General features: G+C 35.6%; 2 protein-coding genes across 2 annotated transcripts; one reads left to right on the plus strand and one right to left on the minus strand.

Annotated features, from left to right (window-relative positions):
- Positions 1-1,259: 1,259 nt before the first annotated feature.
- Positions 1,260-3,102, minus strand: LOC111058211 (distal membrane-arm assembly complex protein 2-like). Its single transcript, XM_039433103.1, has 2 exons — positions 2,867-3,102; positions 1,260-2,121 (listed from the first exon to the last, which is right to left on the minus strand). The coding sequence occupies exons 1-2, from the start codon at positions 2,904-2,906 to the stop codon at positions 1,316-1,318; spliced, it is 846 nt and encodes a 281-aa protein (XP_039289037.1). The 5' UTR covers positions 2,907-3,102; the 3' UTR covers positions 1,260-1,315.
- A 63-nt stretch (positions 3,103-3,165) lies between these two features.
- LOC120348873 (C-factor-like) lies at positions 3,166-13,026 on the plus strand. Its single transcript, XM_039433104.1, has 5 exons — positions 3,166-3,706; positions 5,710-5,761; positions 6,700-6,890; positions 9,604-9,753; positions 12,654-13,026. Exons 1-5 carry the CDS (start codon positions 3,578-3,580, stop codon positions 12,876-12,878), a joined length of 747 nt encoding a protein of 248 aa, XP_039289038.1. The 5' UTR covers positions 3,166-3,577; the 3' UTR covers positions 12,879-13,026.
- Positions 13,027-15,173: the final 2,147 nt, after the last annotated feature.

Genomic DNA, 15,173 nt, shown 5'->3' on the forward strand with positions numbered 1-15,173 from the left:
ATTGGTCGGCCATGATTAATCACAATAATGAGTGGGTTGGACAGAGAACCAGTCTAAAGCCTTGCGCACAATACTGCGAGTTGCATGACGGGAGCGGGATACTTGAGCCGTGGTTAGATTTGGTTGAAATCGTCGCCGTCATGCGAGTCTCAAGGCTTGAATAAGGATCTCGATTAGCTCTTCTGATAATATTATGTATCATTCGGTTACTGAGTGCAGAACTAATTCTAATTTAAAAGAGTTCATCCAAGTTAAGGTGCATTTTCGATTGTGCGTAAATTTCCGCAGTCGACAACAAGCATTGTTGACATTCATATTGTCCAAATTTCAAGTGTGCTAAAACAGCTGATCAAATAACTTTTCATCATTTGTCTTTATTATTAAAGAATGAAACATTTCTAATAATATAAACATATTGTCATTTAAAAGTATAAGGTCAACCTGCCCCATTAAAACATAATTGAACATAATCTTTTAGGTTATGTAGACAAATTGAAATCTACCCAATCTGAGATTCTCTCCCTGTTGTGGTCGACGACGGCATTTACGCACAAACGAAACCCCAGCTTTAATGAATTTTAATGTTTTTCAAATGATATTGCTGTCTTGACATTATTTTGACTGTAAACAAAATGTATAAGTAGTAATTCTATTGTTATGAGTAAAACAATCAAAATGAATTCCTATTCACTAGGCAGCAGTAAGGCTTGTAAAATACGAACGGCTATTCTCTAAACGCTGCCAAGTTGCATGAAGTTTAACTGAACATACAGACTGTACATCGCTTTGGAGTTTGAAGGAGTTTTGGTTCTCAACACTGAGAATATAAAACTTAGATTTCTTGAAACTTGAAAAAGCTTAAAAATGCAGCGGCCGCTGTCCAAACCATTCAATTATTGTTCAATTGATATTGATTCTTCATCACAAATTACAATGTATTGCCAGGTCTTGCAAGACCCATTGCATACAACATTTATATAGGCTAGGCTAGAAATAAAAATCCAAGTATCCTTTTTTAAAATAGTTTACCCATAACATGTTTCGGCATATGATGCCATTTCGGCTGTGATTCGCTTGATAATGGAATCATTCATAACCGAAACATGTGAGTAAACTATTTTAAAAAAGGGAACTTGGATTTTTATTCAAGAGCTGCCCTAACGAAAAAAAAACATTTATATAAGTTGATTTATTGATATAATGATTCACATTGATTTAAGAGTATGAATCGGTCGGAATTTCAATGAAAAATCAACTAATTGCAATTTAGATATTTTTATTAGATATATACTACCCTCAACTTATGTTACAAATTTTATTGAACCTCTCTTTTACTTTGATCAGGCTCCATGTAATTAACACCTTCAATTTTCAACTCGGGAATAGCTTCTTCGAGCTCAAGACACGAGAGCTGAAACTCCAACGAATCAGCAATATTCTCTACTTTGAGCACTTTCAATTTTTCCATTCTATACAAACACGTCAAACCTCTGTAGGTGACTTTTCTACAGTTGCTGATGTCCAAATACTCCAACGAATCCTTTAGCTCACAGGATATTCTATCGAGACACCAGTCGTTGAAATGAGGGTTGTCGTTTAGTGATAACCAACGCAATCGCGCCAGTCCTTTGAAATTCTCGAAGGCCTCGTAGATAAGTTGCATGCCTTGTGCGTCGACCGCCTCCAAGAACATAGTCGGATCGAACGATTTCGGAAGATTTTCGTAGTAGTCTTCATTTTTGACGGTTTTTATCCAGTGGTTATGACCGTAGAATTTGACTCGCCCACCTCTGTAAACGATGAAATGAGCGACAGCCAGATCGTTCCCTAATGTCTCATGACGATCCTCCCTGTAGCGCTGCGTTTCGATCATATTATATTTCTTCATCTCTTTCAGCCACATCTGCATGTTTTCAAACGTAAAGTCGTCAGCCAATAGTAATCTTCTTGGCTGGTCATCTTTTCTCCGACTGAACGCTTTGAAGAGTTTCGAGAAAGTGGTCTCCTGTTCATTATAGTCTCTTGCCCATTTCATTTTTTCGAATGCTATCTCCAGCTCAGTAGGTATGGGGTTTTTATTCACTTCCATGTCCCTTGCCTTGTAGAAGCGACTGCCTACAGCTGCAACAAACAAACAGTCGTCAGTTACCCTGAATTGTGACCTGAAAATCATTTTACTATATGGGAGTGACTCAGATCTGCGAGTACCCATTCCTGACAAACTGAAACAAGTGGGACGTTGTGACGATTAGTTTGTAAGTTCTCCTTATAGTTACTAAATAAAGTAACATGGTAACTGTAGTTCTCATAGCATCACGTTTACGACAGTAAAACAGTTTAAAGAGTATCTCACTATAGCTATAACAACATATTTCCAAAATAAACTAGAATCAGCTCAGTTTACACTTATTTTTCTCATTGATTGATTTATTATAATTCGAGAATGGATGTTCTCTCGAAATTTGGTAAACTAAAAAGAATATAGGATGTACAAGATAAAAGTTTTTCAATTTGAGTGGAAATTTCGTTCACTTGAGGGCGGTGAGAGACTTGAGAGAATACATCATAGAGTAACAGCGCTCAGACTGCCCTAGAAACAGAATTTATAGTGTATAGTGAAAAAACATTCCCTGGGGCCAAATATGATCCCACCAAACCAGTTAAGGGTTTATATTTATCCAAAATGTTTCTTATGAATTGGGCAATTGATCATCTTAAAAAAGGCATAGATCATCACTTTTAATATGTTTGTCCTTGCAGATGAATCGGGAAAGACATCTACAATTATCATACTAAAAACAGACAGAATATTGATCAAATTAAGTATTGAAATATACTGTGCTGTGTACTGTAGTACATGACTTACCTGAGATTTGTTTCCATACTCTTGGTTTAAAAACATTCATTTTTATCAACAATTATTTTACTATTGAAAAATGGGAAAAAGGCTAAGTATTTTCATATCAAGTATTTAAAATAACTGAACAAACAATCATAATATAGATATTCTGTGGCTCAATAATAATATCTTGTGCCTTGAGCTTGAGTGAAGAAAGATGTAATCCTAACCTCAACGTCCTCAATTTACAATTTCTATAGACAAGAAATATCACAAACAGCTGATTTTGATTTGTTGTTCCCGTTTCTACTTATAAGTTCCGGTTTCTGATAACGTGATGTGATAACATAAACATAACCTATCAACAACTCTCAAGCTCTCAACCTCTGTTTTCTGTTTTGACTTTTGAATTCTTGAAAGATTTTATTTTATTATTCCTTGATTTTTATATCTAATTGTTTGTAATGATAAATGAAAATTGGACATAATTCCTTAATTATCAATATTGATTTCATTAATTTGTTGCTTGTTATGTAACTATCGATTTCAGACCAGGGAAGACAAGTTTTAAAAATTTCCACCAAAGTAATTTAGAGTTGAAAGTGGACAAAAATAATATTATTAGGCAAGAATTATTTCTCTTTTAAACTTTTGTTAAATCTACTAATTTAGTGCTTAACAAGTTTTTGTAAGGTTGATTTTAGCTCCTATTGTTTTAGTGTGGGTTTAGAATCAAAAATGAAATCTATTTTGATCACTGGTTGTAACAGGGGTATCGGTTTAGGATTTGTACAGCATTTACTTAAATCCGCAAATACAGCAACATCAAATATATTTGCAACATGTCGAAATCCTCAACAAGCAAAAGTAAGTATTCTAACTTATACCTTAAATAAAAAGTAAGTTACTCAAATATATTAATACCCTATCGCAGTATAGTCAACGTTCAAAACTAGCGTTAGTATTGTATTATAAATAGAATATAATATCCCACGCTATATTTACCTATTTGTTTTGGTTTTTCTGTTTTTAATTTAAGTCATGAAAGTCATATATTCTAGAGTAGAACTTTTGTCCTGTAGCATAAACTGTTAGCTTAATCTAACTTACTCAGATCTTGTTTGAATTTTTTCTAATTTTATATCAAGTGATTTTTTTATGTAGCCTATCTAGTAGAGGAATTTAATATTTATTACTGTTTAATACCTTCTGCTTCATCCATTACCCACAATTGTGGGATCGATGGCGTCAAAAACATCAAAACACATAGGCCCACTGTACTATGTAGTTCTGATGGCAGTGATCTAGTGATCGCGCTTTCAGTAAAAATTCAAATTATCACCCATAATTGATTTACACTGTGATATGCCTTGTCACACAGTAGCTTCCGGACGGTTCTCCTGAAGGCGGCCTCATCCAATTGCTTCACACTATTAGGCAGCTCGTTGTAGAATCTCAGGGTAGAAATCCTATAACTGGCCTGTGATCGGTGGAGGCGTCTCCTGGGGACATCCAACAGCTCACTGCGCCTAGTGGATGTCATTACGGGCAGCTTGAGTCTGCTGTATCTTCTTGACATATACCAAGCTCAGAAGGGTGTAATCGCTGATGACCGTTGTAGTATGCGGAGATGGTACATAGGCTGAAAGCATGGGAGAGCATAGTGCAGTGTGTCATGCTCTTACACCAATTCAGCAAAGTCAGTACACCGAGGCGAGCAAAGATGGGCTTACAGTGGTCGCTGCCTGTTATAAATCTTACAGCCCTCTTTAGCAGCCTCAGGACATCAGCAGCCCCTCCCGAATGACACCACAGGAGCAATCCATAAGTGATGTGGCAATGGAAGAGAGAGTGATACATCATTACCAGATACCTCTCCGTCACCAGGCCCCTCATCTTGAGCAGCAGGAAGCGAATGCGGGAGAGTCGGCTGGTTACCTGCTGTATATGACTGTTCCAGCTAGTTTGCAATCCAAGACAAACCCAGCAGCTTTACTGGTTTATGAGAGTCACGCAGTTCTCGTGACAAGCTGCAGATGATGCTTTGAGTCTTTTCCTCCTTCAGCTGGAATCGATTAGCCAAGAACCATGAAGTGGCAGATGGAAGATGCTCCTGCCGAATGACCCCACAGGAGCAATCCATAAGTGATGAGGCAATGGCAACGCAGACGCCTTTAAAACCCGCTCAAGCTCAGCACCCGACGACAACAGAGATGCATCATCCGCAAACATCAGAGATGAACCATGGTTGTCGAGCTCATTTATCATGACTAGGAACAAAGTAGGCCCCAGCACCGATCCCTGAGGAACACCAAAAGCCACCGGAAGAATCTGGAAGCTTGCACCAATGAGGGAGACAAGCTGAGTCCTTCCAGATAGGTATGAGCCCAAGATGGAAAGGTCCAAGTCCCTTAGACCATAGAAACTCGGTTTTCCAAGTGGAATGCCATGGTCCACACAGTCGAAAGCTTGGCTCAGATCACACAGAGCCAGTGCAAGAGACTCACCTTTCTCGAAGGCAGCATCAATCCGCTCAGCTACATGGTCGACTGCACCCACTGTTGATCTCCCAACTCGGAAGCCTAAATGCATGTTGGAGAACAGACCATTCTCCTTGAAGCTGAGGCTTGATCACTGCCTCATTTATAAATCATTCAACTCTTTACTATTCCATTTTTGATAACATTTTTCGATGATTATCCAAATTTCAATTTGGATTACCAAGTTAAAATTGTTGAAATATTTTTGGACGCAACAAATCAGCCTTGCTAGTATTGGTGAAGAGGAATTTACGTATAATTGGAGGTAATGGGATTGCAAATAGCTCAAATATTTTTGGTTTAAATTCTAGACTCATGTTTTCTTTGCAGGAATTAACAGACCTAGCACAGAAACACGGCAATCTCAAGATACTTCAGCTTGGTGAGTGCATTAGTTATGCGAAATTTCCTGGAATTTAATATCGAGGAAATATTTCCAGAACATTTTAGGGAAATATTTCTAAAATTCATAAATTCACAGCATTTTTATCAAACAAAGTGGCAGTCACAAGTTTTGGATAATCAGTTATAAGTCATAAGAAATCTATTGGAATAAATAACTATAACTGTAAGAAGTACAAATAATTGAGTCATCTCAGTTCAAAGAATTCAGTAATTTCAGGTCATAGAATGATCATTTGATGATAGGTGTATCGGTGTATGGAGGAATGATCACTCATTCCCAACCATTTAATTGTGTACCAATATTTAATTATCATGCTACTTTTATAGTTTTAAATCTGCTATATTTTAAATGTCTGCCTGTCAGGTATCCATAGTCATTAAAATCTTGGATAAAGCACAGATCTAACCTTGCAGCTCACTTAGTTTATATTTACTTAGTCTATGAAATAAGTTACTTTGTCTTGCATTGCAAATTAATAGTATAATGATGTTAATAATGAACCATATATTATTTTGAAGGAAGAGACCAATATATTGAAATTCACTAGACTGTAGTCAAGACAAGACATTTGTCAAGTCACAAACGAGGATAGTATACCATATACTATTCTTGAGTCTCAAGTCCTTTCATGAGCTTCGCTTCTATACAAATTATTAATACTTCTGTGTAAGTATAAATGAGAACTAGAATGAAAAATTCTTTTGTGATTTACATATTCATATCAATTCCCATAATTGAAAAATACATATAGGCTACATTAGTAAGATATGACAGCCATCAATATTTTTCTTCAGTAACTAATATAGGATCTGTCGAGGCAATGCCTATATGTATCTTAAAAACTAATGAATTATAAAGTCAATTATTTATCTAGTTGTGGAAAACATATTAATACAGAATTAATGTTTTTGCAGATGTGAAAGACTTTGACAGCTACAAGGACGTTGTAAAGCAAGTGCAAGATGTGGTTGGGGATGCTGGTCTCAATTTGTTGGTCAACAACGCCGGAGTTTCATCGAAATTCACCAGAGTCAATTTGGTTAAAGCCGACCAGATGACTGACAATTTTCTAGTCAATAGTGTTGCTCCACTCATGCTTACAAAGGTAATGAAATGAATAATTTCTCTAAGCAATATTTGATAATATTATACGAAAGTAGGTGGGTACTCTTGTTGTATGTAAGCTATGGAAGTAAATTATGTATGCTAGTACGCTTCTAGTGGAAATATTCTTACTTTTTCCTGGCAATATGATGTCCAGTGCCTACTTGAGCGTGTGCAATGGAAGGGATTATGATGAGAGATGAATGGACCTACAGATCCAGGTGGATACCGAATCATCATTAACTGACTTTGAATCTCTTGTCTGTGTTTTTCTTCTTACCAATCAATCCACTGTGTCCAATTTTTTTAATAGTTTAATGTGATTGATACAAATCGATGCAATTATTATAATGTTGTATGTTTATTTATGTTCACATCCACATTTCTTCATGCTTATGCAATAATTTTCAGATTCTTGTAAACTCCTTGCAGGGTGTCGAAAATCTCATTTATACCCTTCGATACAGCATTCTTCCATCTCCTAACTTTTCCAAAACTTCTTCAAAATTTTTCCCAGCTATTGCTTTATACAATACATTTTATGCATATATCTCACTTTCAGGAGCCCCCACATAGCTTTGCGCACACTCAATACTGGCCACCAAGTATCCTTTTACATCCAACCTAAAGTCTTTATTGGTTTCAAGTTGTTTGATCAATCTTTTCAAATTGCCTATTTCACTGTTGTTTTCTTGCTTTAAAATCCTAAAAACAATCCTGAACAATTTACTTATTTAATTATCATTATAATTCAAACCCTAACGTTGTTGTGATTCAAACATAACATTTAAATTAACTTGTATAATCTCCAGCAATTTATAAAAGAAATCATGAAATTTCAAACAAATAGGAATAGAAAATATTAATAAACAAACCTAAAATTAGTCCAACAAAAATTTCAAAACTTGCAATCAGTCGGAAAACACCTGAAATTCATGAGAAGCCATAAATAGAATTTGGAATAGGTATTCTAATTAGTTCACCAACAATCCTGTCATCAATTTTCGTGAAACTTATGACTTTTTTAGTAATCGACTATTTTCGTGGTCAATTTAACGACTATTTTCTATTTCCTGAACCCTCAAAACACTGGAATTAAGACTTCATTATTGACCAGATCGAAATCTGTGGACCTCAGGATCTCGCAGGATCCCCCTTTGAAGACATTTCCAGTGTGAAAATTGGAATGAGTTGATTATTAATGATGAAAAAAGGATGAATACAGGGGCAAAATTTCATATTTTCATTCATTCCATGGAAAATTGTAGTATTAGTAGTCCTAATTCAAACACAGTGTTTCTAGCTATTACCATAGAGAAACAATAGCGTAAGTAGATATCCCATGGCATAGGGCGTTTATGTCGCAACTTCTACTGTTAACTCAAGCCGATTACTGTCTATTATTGTCGATTTTTACTGTTTTGGCCTGGTGAGAGTGTATGAACGGCACAATAAAAGAGACTACCAGCGTCACACAGCTTCACGCGAAAGAACTACGTGGACTATCGGCTTCAGATAACAGTAAAAGTTGCGAAATGAACGCCCTATACCATGGTATATCTACTTATGCGATTGTTTCTCGATGATATTACGGAGAGAAGAGTAGGTAAAAGTAGTTTCATCTAGAAGCGATTTGACGGAGAGCATTGGTGCATTATTCTATGTGGAAACGTTAATAGGAAAACACACCTTTATAGGGAAACTAGCCGTCAGGCTCGCTTCGCTCGCCATATCTGTCTAGCCAGGGGACCCCCGACTGGATCGTCCAAAAATAAGATAAAGTGAGCTCGCTTCGCTCGCCTGCATTTTTCATTTGAGCATGCTTCATTCCATCAGAAAGTCAAATTACTGAGAAAAACGTTGGAAAAACGCTGATTATGGGCGTATCTTTGATGAAATTTCAAAGTCACCTCATCACAAAATTCTTAGACCCAAGCTAAACCTCTGTACCAAATTTGAACATTTTCTGTCTATTACTTGATGAAAGAACTGAGAAAACGCAAAAAACGCTGGAAAAACGCTAATTTTGGGCGTATCTTTGGCGTTATTTCAAATTCCTCCTAACACAACATTATTACACCCTAGCTGAGCTTCTGTACTAAATTTGAACATTTTCTGTTCATTTGTTCTCGATAAAGCTGAGAAAACGCTGGAAAAACTCAGATTCTGGGCGTATCTTTGGAATTTTTTTCAAATCCGTTCTTAGTGCGCCTCTAAAGGGCCAACTGAACATACCTACCAAATTTGAACGTTTTTGGTCCAGTAGATTTTTAGTTCTGCGAGTGAGTGAGTCAGTCAGTGAGTGAGTGCCATTTCGCTTTTATATATATAGATTTACTATAATATCACAGGACACATGCTTCAAATAGTTAGTAAAAATCACAGCAGTCAGAAGGGTTGTTGACTATCGATATGTAGGTTATTTTATGCTGCAGAATCTTGGGAACTGAAACCTGTATTTCAGTGCTTTTACATTTTCAAGAAACAGAACTAAACCCTGCATAATGTACATGATTCATATTCTTCATTGATTCATGCAATAAGTTCATCATCAAAAATGATAGGGAGAGAAAAAAATAAAGTAACCTTGTGCTATTCCTCTCTCAAATTTAGATAAGGTCACACATAGTTCGAAATAGGACATGACGTTTCAATTTTCATGAAATGGGCCCATGGTGCTGATTTTTAAACCGTTTTATATTGTCTGTCAACAGGCATTCATTCCTCTTCTCAAGCAGGCTTCAAAAGTGAACGAATCGCTACCACTAGGATGCTCCCGAGCAGCTGTAGTCAACATCAGCTCAATCCTAGGCTCAATAGCTGAAAATCAACAGGGCGGCTACTATCCTTACAGGTGTAGCAAGGTAAATTGCAATTATTGTACTGTACATTATCATTTCATAATATACAGAGTGTTCTGAAAAAGGTGCCCATAAGTCAGGGCGTGATTCCTCACATCAAAAGAAGAAAAAAGTTCTAATTAACATAGGTCCGAAAATGCTTGGTTACCAAATTATTACCAGGGGCACACCGACGCGAATATATTGCGAAGTTTTGTTGCGGTGCGAATTCAATTCGGAGAACTTGCCGTGCGGAAATTTAATACCATTGCGGTGTATGTGCTGGCGCAAACCAATACGTTGCGAAATATTCGCAACTTTTGCTACATGCAGCATTTGAAGCGCTTTTTCGCGTTGCGAATTTTGTGGCGAGCTCTGGAACTACACTAGTTTCGTCTGCCTTGTAAACAGTAACATACATTGCACGACCACAAGTAGGAAAATAGCGAACACAGAACAATTGTTGGAGATTATTTATACCTATCCAATATTGTATGATCTTAGTCATGCAGATTATAAAAATATAAGGATAGCTGCCTATCCTTCCTCAATTGTGGTACAAGAGTATGGTATTCTCCAAATTGAAGTTATCTTTATTAATGACATGCTCCCACATTTTTTGGCCTTTCATCTTTTTCAGAGTCTGCCGCCACAGCAAGTAATAGTAGGGCTTAATGATGATATCATGATGAACTTCAGTAAATTGAGATGAAGTAACCTACAGTAGTACCGTCAATTTTAGATGATAAAAGTGCTGAACTGTTTGGTTAGGACAACTCGAATATTCCCGTGCTCCACATTGCGATTATTTCGCTTCCCAGTGTGCGTGCCCCAGCTTTGCAAATATTTCACAACGAAAAATTCGTTTGGAAACCGCATTCTTGAATTTGTACGCATCGGTGTGCGCATACCTTATACAGGGTAAAAGATTTCGTCTGAATTTCAGTTCCCCTGCTGAAACAAAGCCCTACGGGTATTTGTTGGCTGTTAATTAAGATGTGAAGTAACCTAATTTTTCAATGAAGTGAAAAATTGAATAAAACCGTTTCCAGTAATGTTTAAGATATGTGACGTAATACGCGAAACTTGGTCCTTTAAGGTTTGAAGCAGATTTACTATGTTAAATGTACAATAATCACAAAATATATTTTTTTACTGAACATGTAGGAAATTTAATTTTGAAGAGAAAGGTGTAAATAAATGTGTCTATAATAGACAAATGCAACCTTTAAAAAAATAATCCTTAATAACATACGATAAGCATGAAAAATTGACAAAATCTGTTGAGCTCTACCTGTATAAAGCACCAACAAGTAAAGTGTTGTAAATCGAATTTTGTATGCATTAATGAACACAAAGTCAGCCATTTTGAACTTGTGTTATAAAATGTTGGTAATAATTATTATGAAATTTAATAATGGATATAAGTATATAATGTTCATGAAAGTTATAACAAAAACATTTTCTGATAAGTTAGGAATGTCTGCCTTGTTCATAAATACATGCAAAAATTGGTTCTACCTCACTGTTGTTTAGGAAGTATCCCTGAAATAATATTGATTATCTCCGTTGAATTGTTCATTTTAAGTTCATTCAGAGTATAAGGCCTATTTATAGTTATTGAACCCCTTGATATAACCCCACAGAAAAAAATCTGTAGGCGTTGAATACTGGTAAAAAATTGTTCAAGAAGGAACACTCGTTGTTCATGGCAAAACGACACTAGATAATACTGCAGACCTGTTGTAACCTGTACACATTGAATAACTTTGCATATGTTTTTGTACATAAATAGTGATGTTATCTTGGTATAGTCACATACAGAATATGAGAACATATATGCTTTCTAATATGTTGGTTCTGAAGCATCTAAATTTAAAAATCTACTTTGTGAAAATAATTGAGGACTGAAAATTTTGTGAAGTGAACAACTACAAGACTTGACCTATTTCGGATTATGTGTAGCCTTATCTAAATTTGGGAGAGGAATAGCACAAGGTTACCTTATTTTTCTCTCCCTATCATTTTGATGATGTGCTTATTGTATGAATCAATCAATCAATCAATAAAACCCTACTTTCTCCTGGCATGTTCATTTGTATGTGCGCAACATTATAAACCCTCTGTATATCAGGGTTGAAAGTTATATGGACGTTTCAAGGGACTGCAGAAAAATACAACAGGGAATGTACTATAATGGGGTGTACTATATCGAGATTCCTCCACTGTATCCTGAAAATTATGTCATTCGATAATTGTTATATATCAGATGAGCCTGACCAGTGATATCGACAAATTATCTTGAAATAGTAGCACCAACGATTGTTCGCGAAATTCCTCTATTGAGGTTATAGATTGGATGGTTATCCAAGTGAATTAACTAGTAGTTCTGTGGACAGTAGACCTCACGCAGTATTCTCATCCACAAGTACCTGATTGAAACTATAGACCTTATGGAAATACAGCAATATACTGGCTTCTCCACACACTGTGTAATCACTTGTCAGCTGATTTATGATGAATAATTCTATAGTCTGATTTTTACTCTAATATTAACGTATGAAGGAGGCTCCTTTTTCCTTTTTTATTATCCTTGAAATGCAAAATTTTCAAAAACCTTGTATATACGTCGACGCGCAGTTTAAAAAGGAACATACCTGTCAAATTTCATGAAAATCTATTTCCGCATTTCGCCGTAAATGCGCAACATATAAACATTTAAACATTAAGAGAAATGCCAAACCGTCGACTTGAATCTTAGACCTCACTTCGCTCGGTCAATTATGGTATTTGACTCTTTTGTTATCTTATAGCTGTGAATTGTTTTTTAACCAATCAATCATGCTTTATAAAGAACTGATTATTATATTAGATTTAGCACTATTTCAATTCAGTAAAGTAAATTATTGCTATTTTCATTTTAGGCTTCTCTAAATGCCATCACACGGTCGTTGAGCTTTGATTTGAAAGAAGATAAGGTACTTGTTGTGAGCATTCACCCAGGCTGGATCAAGACGGACATGGGCGGCAAGCAAGCGCCTTTGGAAATCGACCAAGCTGTTCCTCAAATCATACAGCTATTCAACACCATGTCACAATCGCACAATGGTGGATTTTATCAGTACGATGGAAAACAGTTGCCTTGGTAGTTTTACATAGATTTATAGATGTGTATTATGTGTCAAATATTTTGTAAATATTTCCGTCAAAATATACAGTTTTTGTTTCGTCTTTTTCTCTTTAGGGCTACTTTAGTGATTACTAACTTGTTGTGATTGAATAATTTTAGAAATGGTACGTAGATTTCCATTTTTATTCATAGTTATTGTTTCATATATTATTTTTTATAGTGAGTGTTCTATAGGAGCCAAAGTAGATATATTATAATTTATATTTCTTATTTATTTGAATCTTCTATCAATATTCATGATACCTCCTAGAAGTACCTTAATTTATTGTAGTTTTAAGATATATGAAGGCCTATCAGAAAGACCATAAAAAACGTATTTTTCGATAAAATTGAAAAGAGAAGAATGTGACTGTTCAATTGTGTGGGTTGGGTTTGAACAGATGAGAAAATCTGGGGCGCTGGCATTAGTGTGTAAACGGCCATTTTGTGGTTGAGATCTTGTGCTTGTGTTTGTGAGGTCCACGTTTAGTCCAGTCAAATGGTCGTTTATCAGGAAACAGCCCCGAAAGAATTTTCCTTGTCGGTTTTATATGTATTTTGGGGCGCTGAATCCGAATCTGGAATTTGTTGACATGCCAGAGGACGGCTTCACCCCTAAAAAGCCCTAAAATTTTGGGAATTTTTGCACTTCCATAAACAATACTTTCGATTTCACTACCATTCTAAAGTTACAGCTGATTGAGAAAGTGGCGATTTCTATCTATGTTTTCGCAATTTTACTGTTAATCGAGTGCTTCTAAAACGAGTCTGATACATGATAAAAACTTGCAATTGGTCTCAAATTGAAAATAATCTCATGCTCCATAAGCTTACTTACTTACTAAAATTTCAATATACAAATTGGCCATTTTTTTGTGTATTGGAAGTACACTCAAGAATAAATTTTTCATTTTTGCATCAAATTCAACTTATGATACATTTTTTCTAACCGCCTTGACGAGCTAAGAAGAATGAGCTGTACGAGAAGATCCTATCAATGTGTCAAAAGTTGAATGTATGAAATTTTTATTCTTGAGGTGTTTTTATAAGCACCTCCCCACTAGAAAATCCTGAAATTATGTGCATCTAACGGGCGATTCTGATAGAACATAACCTTTTCCCAAAAATGTGATCCAAAATATTGATTTGATCAGTTAGGAAGGCCTCAAAAGTTATTACAATAGAGAATTTGTATTTTGGCTGTAGGACATGATTTAAATTTTCGCTAGTACTCCCCTCCCCCTATATTAAATTTCAAAATTTCTGAGGAAAATGATTTAGAATCAATTGTACTTTCACGTGATATGTGATTTATCATCATTACTCCAAGTTGTATAGAGTGAAAGTAGTGTTTCCAGAATTTTCAAAAATACCCCTTTTTTGAAAATCAGTAGCTAATTTAAGAATCAGAAGCTTCAGTTCGACCATCTCGATCCGTTGTTAAGCTTTAAAAACTTTAATGTTAGTGACAAGTTTTGTAAAAATTTTTATAATCAACGACGACCAAATTAGGTCTGAATACAAAGAGACGCCGTCCATCCAGGAAGCTGGTCGATGACGAAGGACAGAAGTAAGGCTTAAAAACCAGAAATCGTAGAATTTTGCCTGAAAACTCAATCTATTGGAAATCTTTTTGTCTTCAATTTTGTAGTGAATGTTTTTTTTTTCAATAACCCCGAGGTTTTCAAAATTAAATGAAAAAATTGGAAAAAGTCGCATAATTTTGGGCTTTTTAGGGGTGAAGCCGGCCTATTTGGCGTGTCAGCAAATTCCAGATTCAAATTCATCACCCCAAAATACATAATTATAGAACCGACAAGAAAAATTATTTCGGGGCTGTTTCATGAAAAATGACCATTTGACTGGACTATAGTTATACAGTAATGGCAGTGAAGAAATAAGAGACATGATTGCAGAATCTCTATATTTGACTCCACTTTGCCTCTGAGTGTAGACAGCTGTTAGGCACTCAATTCATCCCATTACATTTGATCTAATATTAATTTTCATTTCCTTTGATAAAATAATCAATTTCATGTCAAATAAATCACATTCATGAATGAAAAATCCTTTTTGATAATTTGATTAGCTTACCCGGCGAACTTCGTACCGCCAAAAAGCCAATGTATCTCATGTCATACTTGACATTATTTGGTGAATCATGACATTTATCTGAACATTAATATTTTCATTTACATCTCAATACGGACTTTCTATGTGCTTAGTCATACAGCATTTATTATTTCGAAAACATATCCTTCTCAATCAATTAGTA

The sequence above is a fragment of the Nilaparvata lugens genome, chromosome 7 (genome assembly GCF_014356525.2).
Source record: "Nilaparvata lugens isolate BPH chromosome 7, ASM1435652v1, whole genome shotgun sequence".
Taxonomy (NCBI): domain Eukaryota; kingdom Metazoa; phylum Arthropoda; class Insecta; order Hemiptera; family Delphacidae; genus Nilaparvata; species Nilaparvata lugens.

Excerpts from the sequence above, each read along its gene's own strand:
- LOC120348873 (XM_039433104.1), top strand. The coding sequence starts at position 3,578 with ATGAAATCTATTTTGATCACTGGTTGTAACAGGGGTATCGGTTTAGGA. Across the intron at positions 3,707-5,709 it reads GAAATCCTCAACAAGCAAAA|GAATTAACAGACCTAGCACA; the intron begins GTAAGTATTCTA and ends TTTTCTTTGCAG. Across the intron at positions 6,891-9,603 it reads CTCCACTCATGCTTACAAAG|GCATTCATTCCTCTTCTCAA; the intron begins GTAATGAAATGA and ends GTCTGTCAACAG.
- LOC111058211 (XM_039433103.1), bottom strand. The coding sequence starts at position 2,906 with ATGAATGTTTTTAAACCAAGAGTATGGAAACAAATCTCAG. Across the intron at positions 2,122-2,866 it reads AGTATGGAAACAAATCTCAG|CTGTAGGCAGTCGCTTCTAC; the intron begins GTAAGTCATGTA and ends TGTTTGTTGCAG.